This window comes from Mesoplodon mirus (genome assembly GCF_964341445.2).
Source record: "Mesoplodon mirus genome assembly, chromosome: 18".
NCBI classification, from domain to species: Eukaryota; Metazoa; Chordata; class Mammalia; order Artiodactyla; family Ziphiidae; genus Mesoplodon; species Mesoplodon mirus.
In genome coordinates, this window is record NC_138994.1 from 846919 (window position 1) to 870948 (window position 24030).

The following is a 24030-nucleotide window of genomic DNA, read 5'->3' on the forward strand; positions in this document are numbered from 1 at the left end:
ACAGTGGGGAGCCTCAAAGCAGGAAAGAGGCCTGTCAGAGTGAGGACGTGAGAAGAGGGGACTTCATTTTGAGGAGGGGATCCCTTTAGCACCATCCTCCGAAGGGTAAGGAGGAGGAGTGCTTGTGCTTGAGGGTGTTCCTGCGCCTTCCCCTCCTGGATCCCACAGAAGTCGCTGGGGAAGAGTGGGCGGGGGTGACCAAGGGGCCAACAGAGGAAGCCAGCGTGGTCATGTTCCTCTCCTGGAGCCACATTCAGAGGGAGCTGGGGCGGCAGCCCCAGAAGTGGCCACATGGCAGACCCCTTCCTGCCTCTGTGGGTCCAGAGCAGAGAGGCCCCATCTGGCCTGGAATACCAGGGTCCTTCCAGTGATGAGGCAGAATGGGTGACAGATGGGCTTCTTCCTGTTACCCAGAGAGACACCTCGCTCTCATTCTTTCCTGATGCTTAGTTTATCTCAAACCGTAAACTGCAGCAAAGAATCTGGCTTTAGGAGTACTCAGTCTGGGCCTAGAGTGGGCTGGGGGCAGGCCTTCATTGTCAACCCAAGACCTTTAGAAGCTTGGCTTCGAGTGCAAGGGCGAGGAAGGAAGTCTCAGCCGGGGTGGACAGACGTCCTGGCTGTTGGAGGTAGGCGCTGCTGGCTGCAGCCCCAGAGAGGGCTTGCAGAGTTAGTGCCTTCCTCCCAAGCACTCTTCTTTGCCCTGAAGGCAGGAGCTCCAGGGGTTGAGGGCAGAGAAGTCTAATTCTGGAGGTCTGCCTTGAATTTGTCACCTTGATTCTCAGGGCATGACCCCAGATTTCCCACCTCCTGCAAAGGTGGCTCAGGGTTTGTTGAGGTTCACTTTGGCTTCCTTCCCGTAGGGTCTTGTACCAAGGCCCAGCTCGGGGAGATGGTTGGAAGCGTCTCCATAGGCTCAGCGCTGTCCTTGCCAGTCCCCACCAGTCCCCTGGAGAAGTGGGAAGGGGCAAGGTGGAAGAGCGTGTTCCCTCCTATAGTGTGTCCCTGAGCAGGCAGGTGGCTGCTTCCTGGGGTGGGTGAGCAGAGCCATGGCTGGGTGGTAGTGCAGGCAGTGACCTTAGGGCCTCCTCATGGCTGGATGGCAGCTGGCGGAGGTAGAGCGAAGACACGACCCATTCCCGTACACACACACACACACACACACCGCCCCCCACCACACACACACCCCGCCCCCCACCACACACACACACACACACACACACCGCCCCCGCCACACACACACACACACCCCGCCCCCCACCACACACACACACACACCGCCCCCCGCCACACACACACACACACCGCCCCCCGCCACACACACACACACACCGCCCCCTGCCACACACACACACACACACCCCGCCCCCCCCACACACACATGCTCTTTCCGTGGACTTTGCTTCCTGTGTCTCCTCTCCCCCAGTGATGCTCCTTCCTGGAGACCAGTGGAATCTTAGGGCTGTTGGTTCCATGGAAGCTCTTCTGCCTAAATCGCTTCCCTGGACTGGGGTCTGCCGTCCGTTCCTCTCCCCGAAGAGGTGAAGTGAGGCCTCTAGCCAGATCCTGGGGCTCGCCATCCGTGGTCCTCTCCTTGTCCCAGAGGCTCTGATGAGGCATTTACATACAGTAAAAAAAGTAATAAGGAAAAAAACTCAGTTCTCCCACTCAAGGCTGGGAGGGCTGAACATTCACCTACCTCTCTGCAGGCCCAGAGCCAGAAGCGCTGTGCAATCAGCTGGTGCATCTGCTGCCGCCGGTCCTTCTTTTGAACACTTCCATAGCTGGGCAGGCAAGCTGGCTCCCATAGGGCTAGCTGGTAGCTGCTGCATAGCCCCACACAATACCTCACCCCCCTGGGGATAGCCCTGTGACTAAGGGAGCCAGGCAGGCTTATGCAGCTGTTCTCCAGCTTCCATCTGGACCCTTTCCATCACGATGAGCCTAAGATCAGGGTACCACACACGCTTCTCTCCAAGGAGTCTCTCTCGGCTTCCTCGCCTTCTTCCCCTAGCCACACTAGGCCCTGGCACACACCTCTCCCCGCCACGGTCCTCCCTCACCTGCATCCCCTGGGACCCTCAGCGCCTTTCCACTGCCTGGACCTCAGTGGGGCATCCCATGGTGCTGAAGCAGGGAGAGGGGCAGTCCTGGGGATCACGAAGGATGACTCAGACTGAAGCTCAGGGTTTAGGGTCAGTGAGCAACAGGGCAGAACCCAAACCCTTTCTTGTCCCCATGTCCTCTCCCCATCTTGTTGTCTCCCTCCACCAGTCCAAGGCACAAAGCCCAGACCCTTAGCATTTCTGAAATGCACTCGGGTCTAAAGACATTGCACCCCTTTCTGGCCACTAGCTCATTCTTCCACAGTCTGGCAGTGACAGCTCTGATGACCCTCGTGGGAGAGTCAGAGAGCACCTTGTGTCCCCACCTCTCCATCCTCTGTCTGGTGCTCAGAGTTGGAGTGGGAGCCTGGGGAGGCTACAGATCTGGAGATTTCGTTTGCTTTTTGTTCCCAGCATCCCGTGTGGTGCCCCGTCCCTGGGAAGAGGACTGACAACACGGTAGTCTCCACCCACAGAAGTTGGCTCTGGACTTTCCCCTGGGAGCTAGGAGCCTGTGGGCCTTGCCTGGAGAGCTGGGAGACCACTGTCTTCACCAGCAGCTCCCCGTACTGGGTCCTGTTTCACAATGGCCAGAGAGGAGGCTGGCCAGGATGTTGCTAACCCTTTCCACACTACTTCCTTGGTCCAGAGGGAACCCAGACCGGAAGATGCGGGTCCATAGAGTAGATCCAAAGGCCCCTTCCATACTGAGCAGAGAGCAGAGGACGTGGCAGCCCTGGGGCTTCGCTGGTACGGCAGCACGACAGGCTGGCCGTGCGGCATGAAACTCCTCCCCGCCAGAGGCACCAGGCGTCAGAGGCTCAGCCTGGGCCTGGCAGGCACAGACCCATCTCACCTCCCCCGACTGAAATTCCACTCCAGAAGTTGAGCGGGAATGACCTGCCTGGGACTAGTATCAGCTTGACGTGCAGGGGAAGCGGGCAGGCAGCTCCCTGTTCGCTGCTGCATCCATTCCCTGTGGCAGAGATTTGTGCGGGAGGACAGAGCAGCTCTATCCTGTCTTCCTGCAGCCCAGGAAGGAGTGACGTGTGTAAGGGAGTTACAGAGGGACGGACTCGGGGAGGAGAAGGAGCTTGCGGCGGGGCGGACGCCCTTAGAAGCTGGATCTGAGGAGGCAGGGGAGGGAGGACTCGGGTCTGAAGTCAAACTCCTGGTGCCCAGGCTCTCTTCCGCTACCGTAGACTGTAGCGTCATAGAACACAGCAGGGAAGGGACCTCAGGGTTCATATACTAGCCAAACACAGCATTCTCCCCAAGTGGCTCGCTTTAGGTGACCCTATAGATGAAGAAGCTGGACTTCTGGCCTCTGATGAGGGGCCAAGTGTGCATCTGCCCCAACTCTGAACTTGGGACAGCAATGGGTACTCACCAGTGGCCACAACTATGTCTAGGAGGCTGTTTTCCGCGGTGATCTCTGCACAGGGAACAGCAGTGGCAGAGCGGTGCCAAGAAAGGGCACTGGCCTTAAATGACCTTGAAGACAGCCACAGGATGGGCTCCCCCCCTCCGCCGGCCCCACCCACCATCCCCACAGGGCCAACCCTCAACCCAGGATCCCTGGCCCAGAGGAGCAGCTTCATTCAGAGCCATGGTGTCTGTGAGCAGCTCTCCAGATTCTCAGCTTCTGCCCCTGCTTGTCCTGGTCAGTACCATGCCAGGACCTAGTGTCCCACAGATGGCACTCCACTCTGCAGGCCTGGCAGCCACGAGGGTCCCTCAACAACCTGCAGGAGAAGGGGTTGGCGGGAACAGGCTAGGCTTCTGCTAAACCGAGAAGACAGCCAGGGGAGCTCCACCTCGTCCAGATCTCTGCACCTCTCAGTCCCGATCCCCTCCCAGCCCTACTCTGCACCCCCCCTCGCCCGCCACTTCCCATCAGCTCGGGTGACAGGGCTCCAAAGGCCAACTGTCCTCTGGTCTTTGCTCCCATCTCTGACGGAACTGAGGTGTCTGTGGTTGTCCTGGAAACCAGGCACAAAATACAAAAGCCTCTCTCCCCAGGCTCTTCCCCTCCCTCCAAAGGAATTCTTACGCAGCTCTGGGGGCCCAGGCCCCCGGCCCCCACCCCACTTCCGCCTGGCTGTTATTCCGATTTTGACCCCAGGGGCCCAGCCAGGGGAGGATTTCAAAGCCTCAAAAAGCTCAAGCCTCGGTTGAGCTAACCCTACAGAAAGATGAGGGTGGGGGACACTGTCGGCCAGGAATTCAGTCCGAGTAGCTGCACCCGCACTTGCCTCAGTGACCCGGACAGGGGAGAGGATGGAGCCATGAAGCCTACTCCTGGCCCCACATTGCTTCTGACTCATGGGGCCAAGACAAACCGGCCAGAGCAGTGGGGCTGGGGCTGGACTTTAGTTTTCCTGCCAGCCTGCAAATTAGAATTGCCTGAGGGAGCTCTGAACCCACACCGGTGTTGGGTTGCCACCTCAGAGCAATTAACTCAGCCCTCAGTCTGGATCCCCATCCACTGGGCTAAGCTCAAAATGGTCACAGCAGGTGACTGGGACCTGGTGTAATAGGATGGGAGTGGAAGGGGCTGAAACAGGGGGCATGTCCCACCTAAGTTCCAAAAATAAGACTTTGGAAACAGTTGTGCTAGCCCAACAACAGCATAGTCACAGCCTGGGTTAAACCTGCTGGCTGGTCTGTGAATCCTTAGTCAGCAAAGTGTAAATGCTCTGATATTTACTGCCTGTGCCTGATACGCTAAACACAGTTATTTTTTTTTAATCGATCTAAAGGCTGATGTAAAACAAAACAAAAAACTTTTAGAGAACCAGATTAGAACTTCAGATGTTCTATAAAATAGGAGCCAGAAAAAAGCAATCATCTCAGCCCTTGAACCCCAAACACTATTTCCTTGGAGTGCTTGCTGTTAGCTCCTTCCTCGTTACCTGCCTTAGGAGAGCAGGAGAATGTAGTGACAGAGTGGCATGGAGTCCTCCTGCCTCCACCTGAAGCCTGCAGCCAGCAACAGCTTTGACTTTGGGTTCATCGTTTCAGTTTCCTGGTGTGCTAAAGGAAAATAATAAAATTGCCTGCCTCAAAGGGCTGTGAGGATTAAATGAGATAACTCCACGCAAGGTCAGCACAGTGGCTGAACAAACCGAAACCCCAACGCTGCCACTGGTGGTCAGGGGTGCCCTCTCCCGGCAACTTGAAAAACTTGACACGTGGCAGCCTGGGCTGGAACTGAGCCCTTTGTTTCCCAGGCTGAGCTGACGGGCCAGTGTGACTGGCTGATAGGGTGATTTTAAAGGTCTGAGAAACCTTCACCTTTGCTCCCAGATTAAGTAAGGTGTGAAGGACTGATACTGAGCCATGGCTGACAATGGCGGAAAAGTGGGAGGGGAGGAAGGGCTTGAGAACTGGAGGATGGACAAACCTTTCCAACATGGCCCTCCCAGGTCCTAAGGCAGCGGCTAGGAACCCACGCCACCACTGCTCCTGCTCGTAAATGGGGCAATGGTAACTACCAGGCCCTGGCTGGGACCGCCTCTGTTCTTGAGGCTGCCCCATATAACTCAGAACTAGGCAGGAAACAGCAAGGGCTTCTGGGATGGGCCCTGGTGACTCCAGAGACGGAGAAGCAAGCCTCTGCCTTGGCCTGCCAGCAAGGAAGTGCCGGGTCAGGACTCTGAAGAACTGTCTCCTGCTGGCCCAATGGGTGACAATGAGGAAGTCTCTGAGCCTCTCTGGGCCTGTTTACCCCTCAGAAAAAGAGGGATCTGGATTAGATGGGTTCTTGTGTCCCTTCTAGCTCTTTGATGGATTCTAAACTGTTCCCACTCTGGGGGAATGAGACCTCCACCTTCTGCCAAAGTACCAGCCAAGACTTTTAGGAGAAGAGGGCCCAACAGTGATGGCTCTCTGACACCCAGGAGGAAAAACACGGAGGCTCAGTTGAGAGAGATAGAGATATATTTCTTCTGTTGCATATTTCAGACTTCACACTGAGCTTCAGGCACAATGCTACTCCAGGTTCTTCTGAGAGCCCTGGCAGAGTCTTCTTCCCATGCTGCTCATGAGGGCTCGCCCCAGGCCCTGCTTGCAGTTCTGGGTACCTGGGAGACTCCGCAATGGTCTCAGCAGGCCCTGGTGCCCTGCTTTCCCATCAAGGGGCAGGGGATGCTGGAAAGCCCTAGGGCCAACCCCACCCCCTCTTCTATGGTCCCCTGGCTGTAAGAGGAGAGGCTGACCCATTAGATTCCAGCTCTGCAGTGCTCCCGTAAATCACCTGTTCTCCAGGCCTCAGAGCCTGGCATAGCACTTGGACCCCTGCAGAGCCTCAGCAGTTAGCAGCACAGGCCAAGGCTGGGGGATGAGGCCCTGGAGAGCGAGGCGGGCCCAGCCTCCTCCAGAGCAGCAGCAGGTGGGCTCGTCAGACCCCTGCTCCCCAGAGCCATGGCCCACTTCCTGGGGCCGCTCTGAGCCCTATTGCACATCTTTTGTTCCCAGTTCATCCCCCCACTACCCATTTTTCTTAAAAAAAAAAAAAAAAATTAGAGGGGAAGGTGAGGAAGAGTGGGCTGTGGAAGCTGGAGCCCTTCTCTCCATGTTCCTGCCAACATCCTGGTCCCCAGCAGAGCCATTTGCGGTGGTAAATACTAAGCCCACCTTCCCTGCCGTCTACAGGTTCTTGATGGCGGACACAGGTGTACTGCCTGGGCCTCTGGTTCTTGCATATGAAGGGGACATCCCTCCATCGTCTGTAAGGTGCAATTCCCCGGGTCTTCCGGAGGCGCTGGCTGGGACCCTGCTACCTGAGTCGTCCATCTGCTTTGACAGGCCCCAGCTCTGATTTGGGGTCGGGGAACTGAGAGCTCCAGCTGGTCAGTCTGCAGAGCTCCAGGGAGGAACAGGTAGAGGGGCCCATGGCACACAGTCCGGCCACAGACCAGAAGCCACCTAGTTCCCCATCTGTCCAGGCCTCCAGCGCAGGGCCCGTGAGCTCCGCGTGCAGCCGGGCAGCCTCCTCTGCGGGCTCTGGCTGAGGCAGGTTCAGGATGCCGCTGAGTCCCTGGAAACTTTGCTCCATGTACTCGTTGTGGGGCGGCCCAGCGTGCAGCCAGCTGGCATCATCTGGGGGTAAGAGCAGGAGTAAGCATGCCCCGCCCAAATGATCCCATGAAGGCCAGACCCTGGGAGTCAGGTCTGGGCACCCCAGTTCCTGTCCCAGCTCTACCACTGAGTCGCATCTTGCTGAGTGACTTTGGGCTAATCCACAGAATCTTCTGTGCCTGTAAAACTTAGTTTTAGAAAATCAAGACAGTAATCCCTGAATTCCTGACTTGAGGATTAAATAAAACAGTGGGTTCAAGGCACCTTAGAAAGTAAGGTTACTTTCCGGTAATGGTCTGGTTTGTGTCTCCCATGCCCCCTCTCAACCACCTCTAGTGGTTCCCAGAGCCCTCAGAAGCCTAGTACTCAGGCCCTCCAGCTGTGGCACCCTGCTTCCCACCACCCCCTGGCATCCTACGCCCCTCCACCCTCTGTTCCCCTCACGCACCAGACACCTGCTAACTTTTTTCCCTCAGTTTAGAATACCCTTCTCTGTCTACAAAAATCCAGCTCCTTCAAGGCTCAGCTCCAATACCCTCCTGCTGTCAAGCTTGCCTCCCCCGCCCCGTCTCCTCCATCAGGCTACGAGTCCTAGGAGAGCAGGGCGCAGCTTGCCTGTTCTGATCCGCCTCAGCCGCTGCCCCGCCCCAGCACCCCGTCCTCCTCTGGGTTACCTCTGCTCTGACCCACCTTCTCTGTGATAGGATGTGGCTGGAAGAAGGAAACATCTACCTACTTATTGAGCGCCTACTATATACCAGCCACTTTTACCCACATACTCATTCCTAATATCTCCCAGGGGGCAGTTACTTGTATTAGGGCCCCCTTGCAGGAACCTTCAGCCTATGCCTGTGTTCAGAGTCTGCTCTCTTATCCCTAGCCAAGTGGGTGGAGGGCCATGTGACCCTGCCCACCTGGCTACCAATGGACTGGGAGGATGGCCAATCAGATTTGCTGTCCTAAGGATGTGGAACTTGTAGACCAAGAGGCCCTGGTCAGTCTCTGTTGCACTGAGAGGCCACGTATCAATATACTGAGAAACCAGAGCCTGAGGCTGATACACAGAGCACAGGATGAGGGACAAGGTGGCCCCAGAGAGACAGACAGCACCTCTGGGTCCCAGTGGGACCTGAGTCATTTCCTAGGTTCCGTGGGGGAGAGCCCTGCATTTTTCCAATAATTTCCCCTTTTTCACTGGAGCTAGTTTGAGTGGATCTGTGTTCCATGCACCCAGGAGGTCTCTAACAGTTGTATTACTCTTACTTTACATGTAATAAGACTGAGGCTCAGGAAGGCCAAGTAATTTGCCAAGGATAAAAGCCCAATTAAAGTGTCAGAGCTGTGTTCTAGAGCCAAGTCTGCCTAACTCCGAAGCACCATACCACAGTGCGAGGCCCTGGGATGCTTACGGATGAACGATCAAGGCCACAACATGTCCCCTTCCCCTACTCTTATGGTCAGCTTCTTGGGGCCACCTGTCTGGCCAATCCTATTCGGCCTGGCTCCCGGGCATCATTTGGGAACTAGATCCTTACCTTTCCTGAGAGGTAGTTTGCGGTTGAAGGTCAAAGGCAGCACGAGGAAGCGGGTCTCACCCAGGGGCTCCCAGAACTGAAGCAGTCGAACAGTCCAGGCCCCCGGCCGCAGGGGCCGGCTCAGCGGGGGCTTGTACTGCGTGACCTCGGTTTCCGCGTCTACCACGATGTCGTAAGATGTAGCCACCACATAGGTGGGATCGATCCACACCACCGTGGCTGTGAGGTTGGGGCCTCGGGCCCAGCGCTGCATGGCCACAGGCTCGTCCAGCGGCCCCAGCAACCCCCCAAAATTCCGGAAAAGACGCTCTTTGGGGTCCCACTCGGTGCCAACCTGTGGGAAAGGAGGTAGCTGGGCAGGAGCCAGGGTAAAGTCCTCTCTACCTGCTGCTACGTCTAATTCCTGTGTGACCTCAGGCCAGTCACTGTCTCTTTCTGGTCCTATTTCCCTATCTGCAAAACGATGGGCTCAGACTAGGATTTCTTTACTAAGCTCTGAGGTTCATTCTAGGCTCCTGTACTGACCTGCTCTGAAGTTTTGGGGGCAGTAAGGCAGAGAAGAGGTGTGAAGCCCTGCCCAGAGACCACCCCCACGCTAAGGAGACACTCAAAAGCCTAATCTTCTGGCCCGACTGGAATGTCCAAGTCCCTTTAGCAGAAAATCCCTGGAGTTCAGAAGACTGGGCTTGCATTGTAGTGGAACCAAAGTCCCCTCCCTGCTGACTGCATGTCCTCCGTGCATCCCAAGGCTGCCATCACTGGGAAAGAAGACCCATGAATCCATTTCCGAAAGGCCTAACCCAGTCCTTAGCGCTCCCTTAGTGTCTGTCCCTCTCTCCCCACTACCCCAAGTCTTGCTGGGGGACAGGAGAAAGCAAGGGGAGGACCTGTCCCACCTCCAAACTCTGGAGCCGGCTGGCCTGGTCACTGCGCCCCAACAGCTTCAGCGACCCCTGGGGCATCAGCCACATCTCAAGCGTCTCTGCCGGCCCCTGGGCTGAGGGCTGCACCGCCTGCGTCACCAAGTAGCCCTGGAAATGGTCGTCATAGAAATACAGGTGCACGCTGGACGGCAAGCCCCTGGGCTCAAACCTAAGAAGGTTCCAGCAGGGAGAAAGGGAGATGCCATCAGCACACCTGGCTTGGCCTGGAGTCCCAGGGAGGGGGCTCTGGGGTGTCCCATCCCCAGGTGCTTTCTTTGCCCCAGATCTCATACCCACAGATCCTATGTGCCTGGCTTTTGCCGCCTTTGTCTTGTTTGCATTTTTCCCTGCCTCAGGCTGGGGGCTCCCTGGCGGCAGGGGCCGTTTCTTTCTGATTGGCCTCCTCGGAGGGCACTGCACATTGGGTGGGGGTCTGCAAAATGTCAGAAGGAGGTCTCACCTGCAGAGTGGGCTGGCCAGTGGGGACGCAGCGGTGGCGGCGTGGCGCAGGCTGAGGCGGGCGAAAGCGGTGTAAGCAGTGAGCATGACATCACTGAGCCCACTGGGGCCATCGGCCGCGTCATAGGTGTTCTCCCAATAGGCCTTGAGGGCTGGAGTGCCGGGGGGGTAGCTGCCATATAGATGGAAGTCCAGGATTTCCAGTACCTCCTGGTTCACAGTTGACTCAAACTTCCGGGCGAAGAAGGTGGGTCTGGAGACTTGCTGGAGCGAGAGAGGCAAGGAGGGTGAAGGGGTCTGGAGGTCCCAGAGGGCAGCAGGGGAGGCGCCCCTGCCGGCACTGCCCGGGGATCAGCCTCCCAGGGCCTTTCCTGGGCCAGCGTAGCCCCCGACCCCTGAGGGCTGCTCCCAGCGAGGGGCCCCCAGACTCTCTGGCTGGACGCCCTTGGATCACTTCTAACTGGAAAGCACCTGGGGTGAGGCCCTGTCAAGGGGCAGAGACCGGGGGCCACAGGGAAGCACCTGCAGCCGTAGGAAGTCCTGCGGCTTGAAGTCGTTGGGGGAGCAGCCGCACCAGTCCACGATGTGCTTGTACTGGCATTTGCAGCCCAGCTTGCGGTTCCAGTTGGTGACCCGCAGGTTGTTGTCCACGAGGCTCTCGCAGGCTGGGCTGTTCTCCAGCACCGTGTGGAAGAAGGACTGCGGGTGACAAGGCAGGGTGGAGGGTGAGCTGGGCCACCCACCACGCGCCCTCTTGGCCTGGGTGCGGGCCCGGTCACCCACCTCGGCTGGGAGCAGCGTGTACGTGTAGAACTGACGTAGCTGGGCCACAAGAGGGTCGTCTGTGTACACCACATACTCCACAAAGCTGCGCGTTAGCACGAACCAGTCAGAGCCGCCATCCACCACGATGCCCGCCGGGATCTGCCGCTCGCCCAGACGCCACATGTGCGAATCGCACTCGTGGAAGAGCCGGTCCAGGCCCTGTTTCTTGATGAACCTGTGGGAGGCAGACGGGCCCGTGGCTGAGGGTTTTGCAGGGTGGGATCCAGGCTCTCATCCTTCCAGGAACTAGCGCTCCTTAATCTGTGATTGGTTTGGAGGTTTTGCAACCCAAGGCTGGGGCCACAGAGCCCCCCTGTGTGGGAGGGCTTGTGGCAAGACCCCAGGACCAGGGCCTCCTCTCCCGGCCCCTCACCTGGAGTTGTCCCGGCCATGCGACTTGAGGAAATTCTTGTCCCGGTTCTTGGACAGGAAAGCTACCAGCTCCTCGTTGGTCCTGGAGAGGAAATGGGATTGGGTAGCGTGTGTGACTGCCTCAGTCACTGGCCCAGAGTGACTTTACTCCTTGGCCCCCTCCTTTCTCACTGAGAGTCGTCCTGACCAAGTGACCTACTCCAGGTTGACGCTCTGGGGTGGTGGGCATCTGAGGCCCCTGAGGAAGACCACCCCATCCTTCTTCCACCCCTTGCTGTCTGACCCATGACCCCCAGTACAGACCTCTGGCTCCTCCTCCTCCCCACCTCTTGTCACTCTCAATCCTCACATCATCTTTCACCAGCTCCCCCCTAGAACACTGCTGGGGCCAAGGGACCATGTCTGAGCTCTGCAGATCCCAGAATGAGGCTTGGGGGAGGGAAGGAGTCCATCAGGACCCTTGAACCATGTCTGAGCTCTGCAGATCCCAGAATGAGGCTTGGGGGAGGGAAGGAGTCCATCAGGACCCTTGAACCCCGAGTGCCTCGACGTGCCCCCCTCCCATCTGCAGGGCTCAGAGCACCACCCCACACCTGGTCGGGTAGTCGGTGGCACTGAGGTTGATGAAGAAGTCCCAGGCCCAGTCGGGCACCTCCAGCAGGTCCTGCATGCTCCGCAGATACATCCTCAGCAGGCTGGCCCCGCCCCAGATGGTGACCATGCGCCAGGGCGTCACCCGCACGTTATCATACTGGCTGGCCAGCTCTACCGCCTCTCGGTGCAGGTAGTTGGAGCGCTGTGGGAAGTGGGGAGGTGGCGGTGGAAACTCGGCAGTGGAAGATGGACCCCCAGCATTACAACCTTCCCACTCCGCCCCACCCCAGAGCAGAGTACAAGTGTCACAGAATGGAGAGAGCACAGGCCAGGGCTCCAGCTCTGAAGCAGCCATGCCACCTGGTGCTGGCTGCTCCCCCATTCCCTGTTCCCCTATCTCTGGGCCACCCGAGCAGGTCAGAGACACTGTCTGTCTAGGACCTTCTGAGTCTCTGCTCTACTTACGCAGATGCCCTTGGTCTCCCCGGCCACGGTAGGTACCTTGTCCACGTGGATATAGAAGAAGTGCTGCTCGTGGTACACAGCCTTGAGGAGACGCTTCAGCTGGCGGATGGCGCGGCCATGGACCACCAGCATGTAGGCGATTCGTACCTGGGGGCCATCCACGGGCTGCTGGGCCCGAACGTCGTCCCACTGAATGCCGGGGCTCATCTTCCCTGAGAGTAGAGAACAGGGGCATCGGTGAGGTCTGGCCCCAAGTCACAGGGTGGAGGCAAGACAGGAAGAGGGGGCTGCCTGCCTTCCCAAGGAGGAACCCTGCACTTAGAGCCCACTGCTCCTAGGCCCCAGCTCCGCCTCTGCCACTTAGTGCACTCGTCACCCAACTTGGGCAGCAAGGTGAGCCCCTCTGAGCTTTCATCCCTGAGAAATGGAGGTGAGGATCCCTGCCATGCCCCCTCCCGGGCTGCCACCTCTCTGCCCATGTCTGTCTCTTACCAGCCCGCTGGCAGTGCCGGGGCACAGCCTTGGGCATGAGGCTCCCGGCCTGGTGCAGGCACACCACGTTGGCAATCTCCTGCTGGCACTGCTTGGAGCTGGCCCGGGCCAGTGCAGACAGAGCATCCTTGCCCACGATCTCGCACTTGGGCCTGAAGCTGTTGTCTGTGGGCTGGGGGGCGCCCTCCACACTCCCTGTGTCTCCATGTGGGAAGCCAGCCGCCCCAGCCAGCGCCTCCCCGGCCGCTGCCCCACTCAGGTTCTGGCGGCCTGGGGCCTCTGGGGGCGGGGTGGGGGGGATCCGCCGGCTGGTTCTGTGCCGGCTGGTTACTGCCCGTACCACCTTGGCCACGGGCATGCCGGGGCTCTCAGCACGGCCCCGCCAGCGCCCATGCTTTCTGCCCGCGCCGCCCCGCCGCCCAGCTGAACTGTCTGTGTCCTTGGAGCCCTCTCCGGGGTCTAGCGGCCGTGGCTTCTTCTGCCTTCCTTTCTGTAAAAGATAGGCGGACACAAGTCACTGGGACAGTCACTCTCCTCCAGCTCCTTCAGCTTCCTGCTGGGCCTCAGGCCCGGAAGCCCCTGCCACCCTTGATCTAGAAAAGTACTGTTTGCCTGAGGACTCTGCACAAACACTTCTGCTGGGGGGCCTCCCTGACCAGCCAGCAGAGGCAGTGTCGCCCTCCCCGAAGGCACCATCGCACCCACGTCCCCACGATCACACAGATCACAGGGCACTGAGTCTCTTTTGTGCTTTGGAGTCAGATACCACTTTCTTTTTCAGCAACTATGAAAATGAATATCCACATATATCATAAGAGAAACATGCAAAGACCCTGCAGACAAGAGTGTCCACCTGGCACTCCCCACCGGGCCAGCCTGGGAAGAGACGGTGCTCTTCAGAAGGAAAGCATTCTGCGGACTACAGTGTTTCCATGGGGGGGTGCTGAGGCCACAGCACAGGGGTCTTGCCTGGTGGGGAGGACACAGGTGGAATCTGAGGCCCCATTACTGGTCAGGCTCTCTGGGAAGCAGAGACCAAGAGAGTCAGAGTGCAAGGGATTCACTGGGGGGTGGGGGGGTCACACTCTGGATGAGGAGGAAGCAGGAGCAGGAAGCAGCAGGGAAAGCCTTCAGAGAGCCAAGCCGGCCTGACACCTGTGCAGAGGGGGAAGCAAGAGCTTCAGACGACAGCTCGGCTTGGAGAGGGCCTCGGCCACCTAGTGGGAAGCTCCAGGGCAAAGACAGCCCAGAGATGGGAGCCACGGTACCACTGCTGGGGGCGGCCCAGGAAGGAGGTGCCTGGCCATGGCTGGACGGCTGAGGCAGAGGCTGAAGGCACCTGCAGCTGCAGGCTGGCAACTCACTGCTCCTTGTGGCAGGGTCTCTCTCGAGGGGAAAGCTGAGTGCTGCGCTTCAAGATCGCCACCCCTGCTTCCTGGCTCCTACAGCCTCTTCTCAAACCCAGGCCCTTCCCTAACGGTCCGGTCACAGTTGAAAGCGTGTATACCCACCCTCTTCCCAGCTCTCCCTGTCCCCGTTTTGTGACGCCCCCCCCGCCCCCGCCCCACTTCCCTGCCTGACCAAATCCCATCCATCCTTCAAGATCCAGCCCTGAGTCTCCTTGTGTGAAGCCACCCCGTTTGCCCCAGGGAGGGATGTTCTTCTACCCAACCAACTCCTTGCGGAGAGGCTGTCATTTCAGCCCCATTACCCCAGTGCCTGGCGGAGTAGCTGGCACATAGGATGTCTGGCTGGTGTCAGGTGGATCAAACACGGAAAGCATGGAGGAGTGAAAGGCACTGTGTTACCATCTGAAGTCACCAGAGCTCCCTGCCCAGCTCCGCCGCTCCCCCCCGTTACCTACCTTCTCTGAGCAGGTTCCCTCAGCTTTAAAATACAGGAGGGAAGTGTGAGTGTCCAATGAGATAGAGCATGACATAGTGCAGCTAGAAAGAGGTGGCGCCACCAGCTGTCCCCTTCCTCTCTCAACACTCTGTGCAAGTCCTCTTCTGGCCTGGCCTTCCAGCAGCATGACTCACTGGACCACAGCCTCTGAAGCACCCTCCTCCCTCAGCTTCCAGGATGCCCTCCTGGTGTTTCCTCGGTGTGACCTCCGTGGCCACTCCTTATCAGTCTTCTTTTTTTTTTAAGCGGTATGCGGGCCTCTCACTGTTGTGGCCTCTCCCGTTGCGGAGCACAGGCTCCGGACGCGCAGGCTCAGCGGCCATGGCTCGCGGGCCCAGCCGCTCTGCGGCATGTGGGATCTTCCTGGACTGGTGCACGAACCCGTGTCCCCTGCATCGGCAGGCGGACCCTCAACCACTCCGCCACCAGGGAAGCCCCTTATCAGTCTTCTTGGCCGACCCTTCCTTATCTCCCAAGGCCACCCTGGGGCCTTGCCTTGTCCTAGGTCCCCAGGTGACCTCATTCAGTCTCCTAACTCCATCCACTCCCAGATTTCTCTCTGGTCTGGAGCGCTCCCTTGAACCTTCAAATGTCTAACTGTCAGCCTCCTTGATGCCTCCCTCGGGAGCCTGATAGACCTGTCAACCCACAAATCCAAAAGCGAACTCCTGATCTTCCCCCAGGAGGCACCTTCTTCAGTCTTCCCCATATCAGTTAATGACCTCTCCATCCTTTGAGTCTCTCAGGCCAAAAACTCAGGGGCGTCACTTCGACTCTTGTTTCCCTCACACTCCATTATCAGTACCTCCTGTTGGGGCTCGCTTCAAAGTACATCCAGAATTTGACCACTTCTCACTGCCTCCATCATTACCACCCCTGCCTGGAAGCCCTGCTCTTACTCTGGTTTCCTATAGTCCACTCTCATCACAGCAGCCAGTGTTTCCTTTAAAACAAGTCCCATCTCCCCACTCCTCTGCTTGAAACCACCCATGGTTCTCCCTCTGAGGACAAAGCCCGTGAACCTACAAAGGCTATGCGAGCTGTGTCTGGCTTCCCCGCCTCTGCCCCACCCTTCTCTGACCTCACCTACCACCCTCTCATGCTCACTCTCCTCCAGCCTTCATGGCCTTCTCAGCGTCCCTCCATCCCACCTGGCATTCACTGTCCCCTGTGCCTGGAATGCTCTCCCCTAGATGTCCCCACAGCCCCTGCCTCCAATTCCTTGCTCAGGTGGCAACTTCTCAGGAAGGCCACCCTGTCCGCTGTATTTAAAACTCCAGCTCTCCCTCAGCCTCCACTTTGTTTCTCCCATAGCACTTATTACCTTCTCTCATCCTATAATGTATGTATATGTATAAATGTATATTGTGTTATTCTATGTCTCTCCCCTTACAAGAATGTAATGTCCATGAGGACAAAGCTTTTTGTTGTTTTGTTCAGTGATGTATTCCTAGAGCCCAGAAGAATGTGCGGCAATGGGAGACACGATATATATACATGTATATTTTCTTTTTAAAAAATGTCTGGCCGCGCCGTGCAGCTTGTGGGAGCCTAGTTCCCCTACCAGGGATCAAACCCGTGCCCTCAGCAGTGGAAGTGCAGAGTCCTAACCACTGGACTACCAGGGAATTCCCTCAATAAATATTTGTTGAATGAATGCATTTATGAATGAGTGAATGAATGAAAAGCTCTTGGCATAGGCTCAGCATTCAGCAAATGCTGTGTCATCCTTACTATTATTATTAATGGAAGGAGAACAGGAAAGAGTCCAACGTGAAGTCAGGAGAGAAGCAAAGGCCTTCAGATACTCTGGACCATTGGTTTGAGTTTTCCCTGTCCCTCCCCTCCCTAGGACCTCCCTCTCCTCCTGTCAGAGCACGGCAAGTGCCTTAGGGCCAGGCCCCCACGCCTACCCTGGCACCCCAGCCTTCTGTGCCTGGCACCCAACCAGCCCTCTTGGGAGGTGCCCAGTGAGAGCCAGGGGTGTCTATCTCCATCTGGGAAGAGAGATCTGCGAAGGGGAGGGCAGGTGGGGGGAGGCAGCGGATCCCACCCTGTCACCCACACTGGGGAGGGCACCCTGGACTGGAAAGCCCTCAGGGAAGGCGGCTGCAGCCCCACTGGACCGAGCACACGTCGACCCGGGGATGGCGGACCTGGCCGCACAGCGGGCAGACGAAGACATTCTCAAGCTTAGGTGGGTGCAGATGCCAGAGGAGCTGTGGGCTCTCACGATGGCAGTCAGTGTCAGCGAGTGAGGAAGCTGGTCAGGAGGGCAGGGCACAGGGCCAGGCTCGCTGTGGTGGGGGACAGGATGTGGGAGGAGATGGGCACGTGGGCGCCCTGCACGGCAGGAGGGAGCTGGCTGACCCTGAGGAGGACAATCCCAGAGGGGGCTGGGGGACCAGAAGGCAGCAGTGAGAACTGGGAGGGGGGCTCCTGGTGGGCCGCCAGCCCCCACCACATATAAAGACCCCAAGAATGTTTACACGTGCAGCAGCCGGGCCCATATTTGTGCCCCTAGAGGAGCTGCCCGCAGTCGCCCCTGAGGTCAGAGTCCCCTCTAATGACTGAGGATGGGGACTGGCCCTAAGACACCCGCCTGGAGGCAGTCTGGCCTCCGAGGCCCCTCTCCCCACTGAGGAGGAATTCAAAGTCCTCTGACATCTCCGGGCTGTGCAGCGTCTCCTTGGGATCCTTCTCTGGGCCGTGGAGACAGAGAATACAGCAGTGCTTATCCCACACCCCACCACCGTGGACTCTCAGAGCGTTTAAAGGAGGCGGTGAGAGCTGGAGCAGCGAGCTGGAGCGCGGAGCGTGAGGGAGGCAGCGGAGCCGCCTGCCCGCCCGCCGCCGCCTCCGCTCCAGAAAGAGCGGCAAGAAGCAACTGAACATGTTGATGGAGCACAAACTGAGACAGACAGACTGAACGAACAAGCCAGCGGGGAGATTCTGAAAGCAGAACAGAAATATAGCAAACTCCGCCAACCATGTTTTCAGAAGAGGTCGGAATTGATCGCCCAAATCCCAAATCTTGGGGTAACACCATTTGTTAACCACCCACAAGTGTCTGCACTGCTTGGGGAGGAGGAGGAAGAGGCGCTGCGTTATTTGACAAGAGTCGAAGTGACAGAATCTGAAGATATTAAATCAGGTTACAGAATGGATTTTTATTTTGATGAAAACCCTTACTTTGAAAATAAAGTTCTCGCCAAAGAATTTCATCTGAGGGAGAGTGGTGATCCATCTTCAAAGTCCACGGAAATCAAACGGAAATCCGGAAAGGTGCAGACGGGTCAGGAGAGGTCATCAAAGAGGCCATGTGGCCCAATCCATCACAGTGCTACCTGGTTCCGGACACGGACGATGAGGAAGGGGAAGGAGAAGATGGTGATGATGACGATGAAGAGCAACAAGGATTGGAAGCTACTGATGAAGACGGGGGTGAGGATGAAGGTGAGGAAGATGACGATGACGATGAGGGGAGGAAGGAGAGGAAGGTGAAGGAGATGACTCATGCAACGCTGGTGGATTCCAACCTTCCTGTCTTAATTTTCTCCAGTCCCTGGGAGCAAGCTGCAGTCTTTTTTTTTTTTTTTTTTTCTCCTTCTCCTCTTGTGCTCAGTTGCCCTGTTTTTGAGGTCTCTTTTCTCCTTTATACCACGGCTCACAACTTATTCTGGGGGGAAACACCTTGAGCAGAATTCAGTGGGAAAAGAATCTACCCGTTCTGTTCCAAATTCATTTTTATCCCTTCCTGTCTCAACAAAAACTTTATGGAATCAGCACCACCATGCTCTGTGGGAAAAAAGAAACTGCTCCCTTAGCTCTGCTGGAAGCTGGAGGGTGCTAGGCCCCTGTGTAGTAATGCATAGAGTTCTAGCTTTTTTCCTCCTTTCTCTGTATATTGGGCTCAGAGATTACACTGTGTCTCTGTGTGAATATGGACAGTTAGCATTTACCAACATGTATCTGTCTACTTTCTCTTGTTTAAAAAAAGAAAAAAAAAACTTTAAAAAATGGGGTTATAGAAGGTCAGCAAAGGGTGGGTTTGAGATGTTTGGGTGGGTTAAGTGGGCATTTTGACAACATGGCTTCTCCTCTGGCATGTTTAATTGTGATGTTTAACGGACATCCTTGCAGTTTAAGAAGCTGACACTTTTAAAATAAAGTTCTCTCCTAATGATGACTTGAGCCCTGCCACTGGATGGGAGAATCAGCAGAACCCGTAGGATCTTATTTGCAATTGACATTCTCTATTGTAATTTTGTTCCTGTTTATTTTTAAATTTTTCTTTTTGCTTCACTGGAAAGGAAAGATGATGCTCAGTTTTAAACGTTAAAAGTGTACAAGTTGGGGTTCCCTGGTGGCGCAGTGGTTGAGAGTCCGCCTGCCGATGCAGGGGACGCGGGTTCGTGCCCCGGTCCGGGAAGATCCCACGTGCCGCGGAGCGGCTGGGCCCGTGGGCCATGGCCGCTGAGCCTGCGCGTCCGGAGCCTGTGCTCCGCAACGGGAGAGGCCACGGCAGTGAGAGGCCCGCGTACCGTAAAAAAAAAAAAAAAAAAAAAAAGTGTACAAGTTGCGGGCTTCCCTGGTGGCGCAGTGGTTGAGAACCTGCCTACCAATGCAGGGGACATGGGTTTGAGCCCTGGTCTGGGAAGATCCCACGTGCCGCGGAGCAACTGGGCCCGTGAGCCACAACTACCGAGCCTGCGCATCTGGAGCCTGTGCCCCGTGACAAGAGAGGCCGTGATAGTGAGAGGCCCGCGCACCGCTCACCACAACTAGAGAAAGCCCTCGCACAGAAACGAAGATGCAACAAAGCCATAAATAAATAAATAAATAAATAAATAAATAAATAAAATTAAAAAAAAAAAGTGTACAAGTTGCTTTGTTACAATAAAACTAAATGTGTACATAAAAGCGGTGAGACAATGTTTGTAAAAGCTTTGAAAACCATAAAATGGCTCTTTGGATGTTAATGGTCATCTGTGGTCTCCAGTCTATCCCTCACAGATGGGCAGAGTGTGCCTCTTAAATGCACATCTCACCCATCACTGCTTAGACCCCTTTAGTTTAGAGCCACTTAGAATAAAACCCCAGCCCCTCACTGCGGGCTCTAGGATGTGCCCTGGACTAACTCTTGAACTTCTTCCAGGGATCGCACCACACCCTCCTTTCGATTCCTTGAAGGCACCCAGCTAAGCCCATTCTCCTCAGGGCCTTCCGCCTGAACTCTGCCTACCTCTTCCCCAGGCTGACTGGGTCTTTCAACTCACAGGCCAATTCCTGCAGAAGCCTTCCCCAACCACCTATCTAAACCAGCCCTCTTGTTGTTGAGTTTCCTTTTCACTGTCAGTCTCTCCCTGTCTGCCCACGAGGGCTGAGACCTCGTCTGTTATATTTATTTCTGTATCCCCAGTATTAGCACACTGCCTGGTATGAAGGAGGACTTTATAAATATTTGTTGAATGAATGAGTGACTGAATGAATGAATCCCTGTTCCCCCGGTGCAGTACTGAAATAATACTAAGAGTTATTTACTGATGACTTAGCATTGGGCCAGCAACTCCTGCAAATACTTCACAGGCATCACCCAACGAGAGAGGTGCTATTCTTGCCCCCATCCTTGGGGCGCGGATACTGATGAGGATGCAAAAGAGGTTAGGCGATTTGCCAGTGGTCGCACCACTTACCAGTAGCAGCGCTGGAATAGGACACAGGATGGTGAAGTGGGATGGTCCCACTGAGGTGGCTGCTGAAGGGGTCCAAGCCCCAAGGGCTGCTTGGACTACACAGCCTTTAGGTCAGCAAGGATCTTTTCCCCATTCTAGTCCAGGGATTCCCCTATCAGGTTCTGCTCGGAAGCTGGAGGAGGAGGTGGGGGGCAGGATCCCAAGCACCCTACTGCACCAGTTCTCCACGCCAGGCTGGAGGCAGGGCAGCAGGGACCCTGAGGCCTGGACAATCTCTCATCCCATCCAGCGATTTGTTTCTGGGAAGCCTCTGATGCTTTGCCATGCCCCTCCCCAGCGTGCTCACTGGCTTCTGCTCACATATTCCAGGGTCAGAGGGCTCCCTAACTCCTTGGCAGCCATTTCCATCTTAGAATGTCTCATCTGCCCAAGAAATCCTCATACACTCTCTTCCCCTTCCTGCTACTTACTGGACCACAGAGAACAAGCTCACGCCCTCCGGGTGTCACAGAGCCAGCCTCCCCCAACCCCAACCTCAGCTCCTTTTGGAGTTACGGTCTCGTGTGACTGTCCCAGCTCGCTTCACCATCCTAGTCTCTTGGTTCTCCCAAAAAAAGGCAAAAGCAGCAATTCTCCCAGTCTCCACACCAGGCCTTCCAGACTGCCATATGCAGGAGGGGGAAGAGGACATCAGGGCTGCCTTGGCCTTCACCCCGCCAGGTGGAGAGGCCCAAGAGGACGGGGCAAGCAGAGTGTCTGACTCAGAGCCCTAGAGGCACCAGAACCAAGGGGTGGGGGCCGGGAAGCCCTGTCATCTGGCCCACAGCTTAGGGCCAGGGTTTGGCCTATCCTCTCCAACCTTCCAGGATGGTCTCAGACACCACTGGACCCTCCTGACTACACTGGGGAAGGCATGTCTGGGCCTCCAGCTGAAACCACATCAGCCAAGAGTGAGACCCTCAGAGCAAGGACCTGGGGATTAAGCATGATGGGGTTTGCCCCTGCTCCAGGGCCTGGGGTTCTGCTAAACCAGCTGCTGTTGTTCCCATTCCCTTAGAGTCAGAGGGGGCGAGTCCCCAACTCCCTAATGTCCTGAGGGCCCTCAGCAGCTCAATTCCCCTGCCATCCTCTCCTGAAGACCCATGCAGGTTCTTCAGACCCTTGGCTGAGGCGGCCACGTCTCAGGGACACTCCAGTTCTCTCCCTCGGGGTCACTCTCCCTCTCCTCAGTTGCCACACTGAGTTCCACCCCCAGGCTCCACTTCTTCGCTGGCTACTGACCCTGAGGGGCGGCTGGGCGCGGTTGCCCGGGGTCCCTCGGCTCCAGTCCTCCGCCCACGGCGCGCACACTCCCGCCCCCTCCCAACTTCAGAAAGTTTGGCCTGGGGTTCCCCACCTCCGAGCAGGCTCGGGCCCAGCCCCGCCTCCCGGCCCCGCTCCCCAGGCACCCGCGCCCGACCTTCACTGCTCCCCGGGGTGCAGACCACCCCACCACGACCCGCTCCTCCCGCCCCGGGCCCCTGCCGGCCCGCGGCCCGGTCCTCCGGGTCACGCACAGCCCTCCGCGCGTAGGCCCCCGGGCCCGCCTGTGAACAGGGCCCGCCTGTGAACCGGGCCACAGGGGTCCGAGGCCCCGAGCCAGGCGGCCGCCCGCGCGCGACACGCAAACGGCCAGTGCCCCACTTCCCCGGCCGGGGCCGCCCGCATCCCCGCCAGGACCCCGAGAGCCCCCGCGCCCGGCCTGCCCGCCTGCCCGCCCGGCCGTCGGAGCACCTCGCCCGGCTCGTCGTCCTCCAGGACGCTGAAGCTCCACACCACCAGGCCCTGCAGCAGCAGAATGGCCAGCGCCGTGGCAATCGCCAGCTTGTAGCGCCGCACAAGCTTCTGCACCCGCACGCTCGCCACCATCTTCCTGCCCGGGACGAGGGGCGCGCGCCCAGCCCTGCAACCCGGCCGCGGGCGCGCGCACGGGCGCGGGCGCGGGCCGAGCCGGCTTCCCCCAAGGAAGGAGCGCCTGGCGCGCGCCGGGGCGGGGCTGGGGGCGGGGCCCGCAGGCCCGAAACGCCGCGCCTGGTGTGCCAGGGGCGGAGCCTGGGCCTACGAAGCTGTTGGCCCCCGCTGCCAGCGCGTCGGGCGGATTGCTGGCCTTTCGCGCCGGGTCCGCTTCCCGGCTGGTCCCTTCCCCGTCTTGGTCAGTTCCTCAGCTTCTGCGTGTGCTCACCTCCTCCTGGACGGCAAGCCCATGGAACCAGGGGGCAGAGAGGTATGCAGCCGACCTCTCTCTGGCTCGCCGCCTGGGGTCGGGGGTGGGGGTGGGGGACTCAGCCCCGCAGAAATCAGCTGGCTCTCCACCCTCGTGCAAGCAGAGAATGCTAGAGCTCCCAGAAACGCCGAGTTGGGAGAGATTGTCTAAGTGCCACAAGCCCTGCTTAAAAGCCATGGAGGCCGCACCTATGGGGCAAAGTCGTCTAACTCCTTTGACTGGCATCTGAGGCCCTTCACAAAGCCTGGTTCCTCTCTCTTCTCCCTCGTATGTATCCTAGGCATCCTCAGACCTCAACTAGAGCCGTGGTTACCGAACTCTAGGGTATGTCAGAATCACCCACAGGACTTGATAAAACAGATTGCTGGTCCCTACTCCCAGAGTTTCTGCTTGGTAGGTCAAGAGTGGGGCCCACGAATTAGAATTTTCAACACGTGCCCAGGTAATGCTGATGCTACTAGTCTGGGAACACACTTGGAGAACCACCAGACTTTTGCGCGTGCCGTTCGCTGTGCCAATTCCTCCCCTGCTCCTCCCCCTTCTCACCGGCGGCACCCTCCTAAGTGCTTACCCAGCACTGTCTACATATGTGGTTGTGATTTCTCTGGAATCATGCCTTCTTCACCTTTGAATCCTTGGCCCGGCAATGGACACCCAGCAATGCTCAGTAAATGTTGCGAAAGAAAGATCAAAGGAAGCCCAACTTCCTGTTCCATGAGCTGATCCTAACATTTTTGGAGAGGCTGCTGTGTTCAAGCACCACCACAGACAAGGCCTGAACCTCTGCAGCCCTCCCCTGAACCTGGCAGGTCTACTGAGAGAGGGAAGGGGAGAAGAGGGAGAGCAGTGCCCAGCATAGCCAGGTGCATCCCCAGCAGTGAAGCCAAGCTCCGTGAGAAGGAAGCAATAAAAAGAGCAAAGCGAAGGTTGAACATTTATAATGAAGATTTTAAGAATCACTACACAGAGGTCTGGAAAAAAATGGTTTAAAAAAAGGGGGGGGGGCTTCCCTGGTGGCGCCGTGGTTGAGAGTCCGCCTGCCAATGCAGGGGACGCGGGTTCGAGCCCTGGTCTGGGAGGATCCCACATGCCGCGGAGCGGCTGGGCCTATGCGCCACAATTACTGAGCCTGCGCATCTGGAGCCTGTGCTCCGCAACAAGAGAGGCCTCGACAGTGAGAGGCCCGCGCACCGCGATGAAGAGTGGCCCCCGCTTGCCACAACTGGAGAAAACCCTCGCACAGAAACGAAGACCCAACACACCCAAAAATAAAAATTAAAAAAAAAAAAAAAAGAAAAAGCTTGAAAGTCATGA

General features: G+C 57.3%; 2 protein-coding genes and 1 pseudogene across 4 annotated transcripts in view; 2 read left to right on the forward strand and 1 right to left on the reverse strand.

Annotated features, from left to right (window-relative positions):
• Positions 1–24030, forward strand: part of COL1A1 (collagen type I alpha 1 chain) — a 239087-nt gene that overhangs the window by 95907 nt on the left and 119150 nt on the right. The window contains exon 1 of one of the 2 annotated variants that reach the window (XM_082604419.1): positions 12–16. The exons of the other annotated variant lie outside the window; for it this stretch is intronic. The gene's annotated coding sequence lies outside the window, so the exon portion shown is untranslated. Of the gene's footprint in view, positions 1–11; positions 17–24030 lie in introns of those variants that run through there. 2 annotated transcript variants of the gene reach the window in all.
• XYLT2 (xylosyltransferase 2) lies at positions 6030–22392 on the reverse strand. The gene is made up of 11 exons (XM_082604431.1): positions 22227–22392; positions 12853–13342; positions 12397–12572; positions 11895–12097; positions 11303–11383; positions 10888–11104; positions 10627–10803; positions 10106–10368; positions 9619–9814; positions 8723–9056; positions 6030–7208 (listed from the first exon to the last, which is right to left on the reverse strand). Exons 1-11 carry the CDS (start codon positions 22359–22361, stop codon positions 6886–6888), a joined length of 2595 nt encoding a protein of 864 aa, XP_082460557.1. The 5' UTR covers positions 22362–22392; the 3' UTR covers positions 6030–6885.
• On the forward strand, positions 16905–19322 carry LOC309793620 (protein SET-like; annotated as a pseudogene). Its single transcript has 2 exons — positions 16905–17007; positions 17546–19322. The product of its transcript is annotated as a protein SET-like (transcript).

Excerpts from the sequence above, each read along its gene's own strand:
- XYLT2 (XM_082604431.1), bottom strand. The coding sequence starts at position 22,361 with ATGGTGGCGAGCGTGCGGGTGCAGAAGCTTGTGCGGCGCTACAAGCTG. Across the intron at positions 11,384-11,894 it reads GCCACCGACTACCCGACCAG|GACCAACGAGGAGCTGGTAG; the intron begins GTGTGGGGTGGT and ends TTTCCTCTCCAG. Across the intron at positions 11,105-11,302 it reads CATGGCCGGGACAACTCCAG|GTTCATCAAGAAACAGGGCC; the intron begins GTGAGGGGCCGG and ends TGCCTCCCACAG.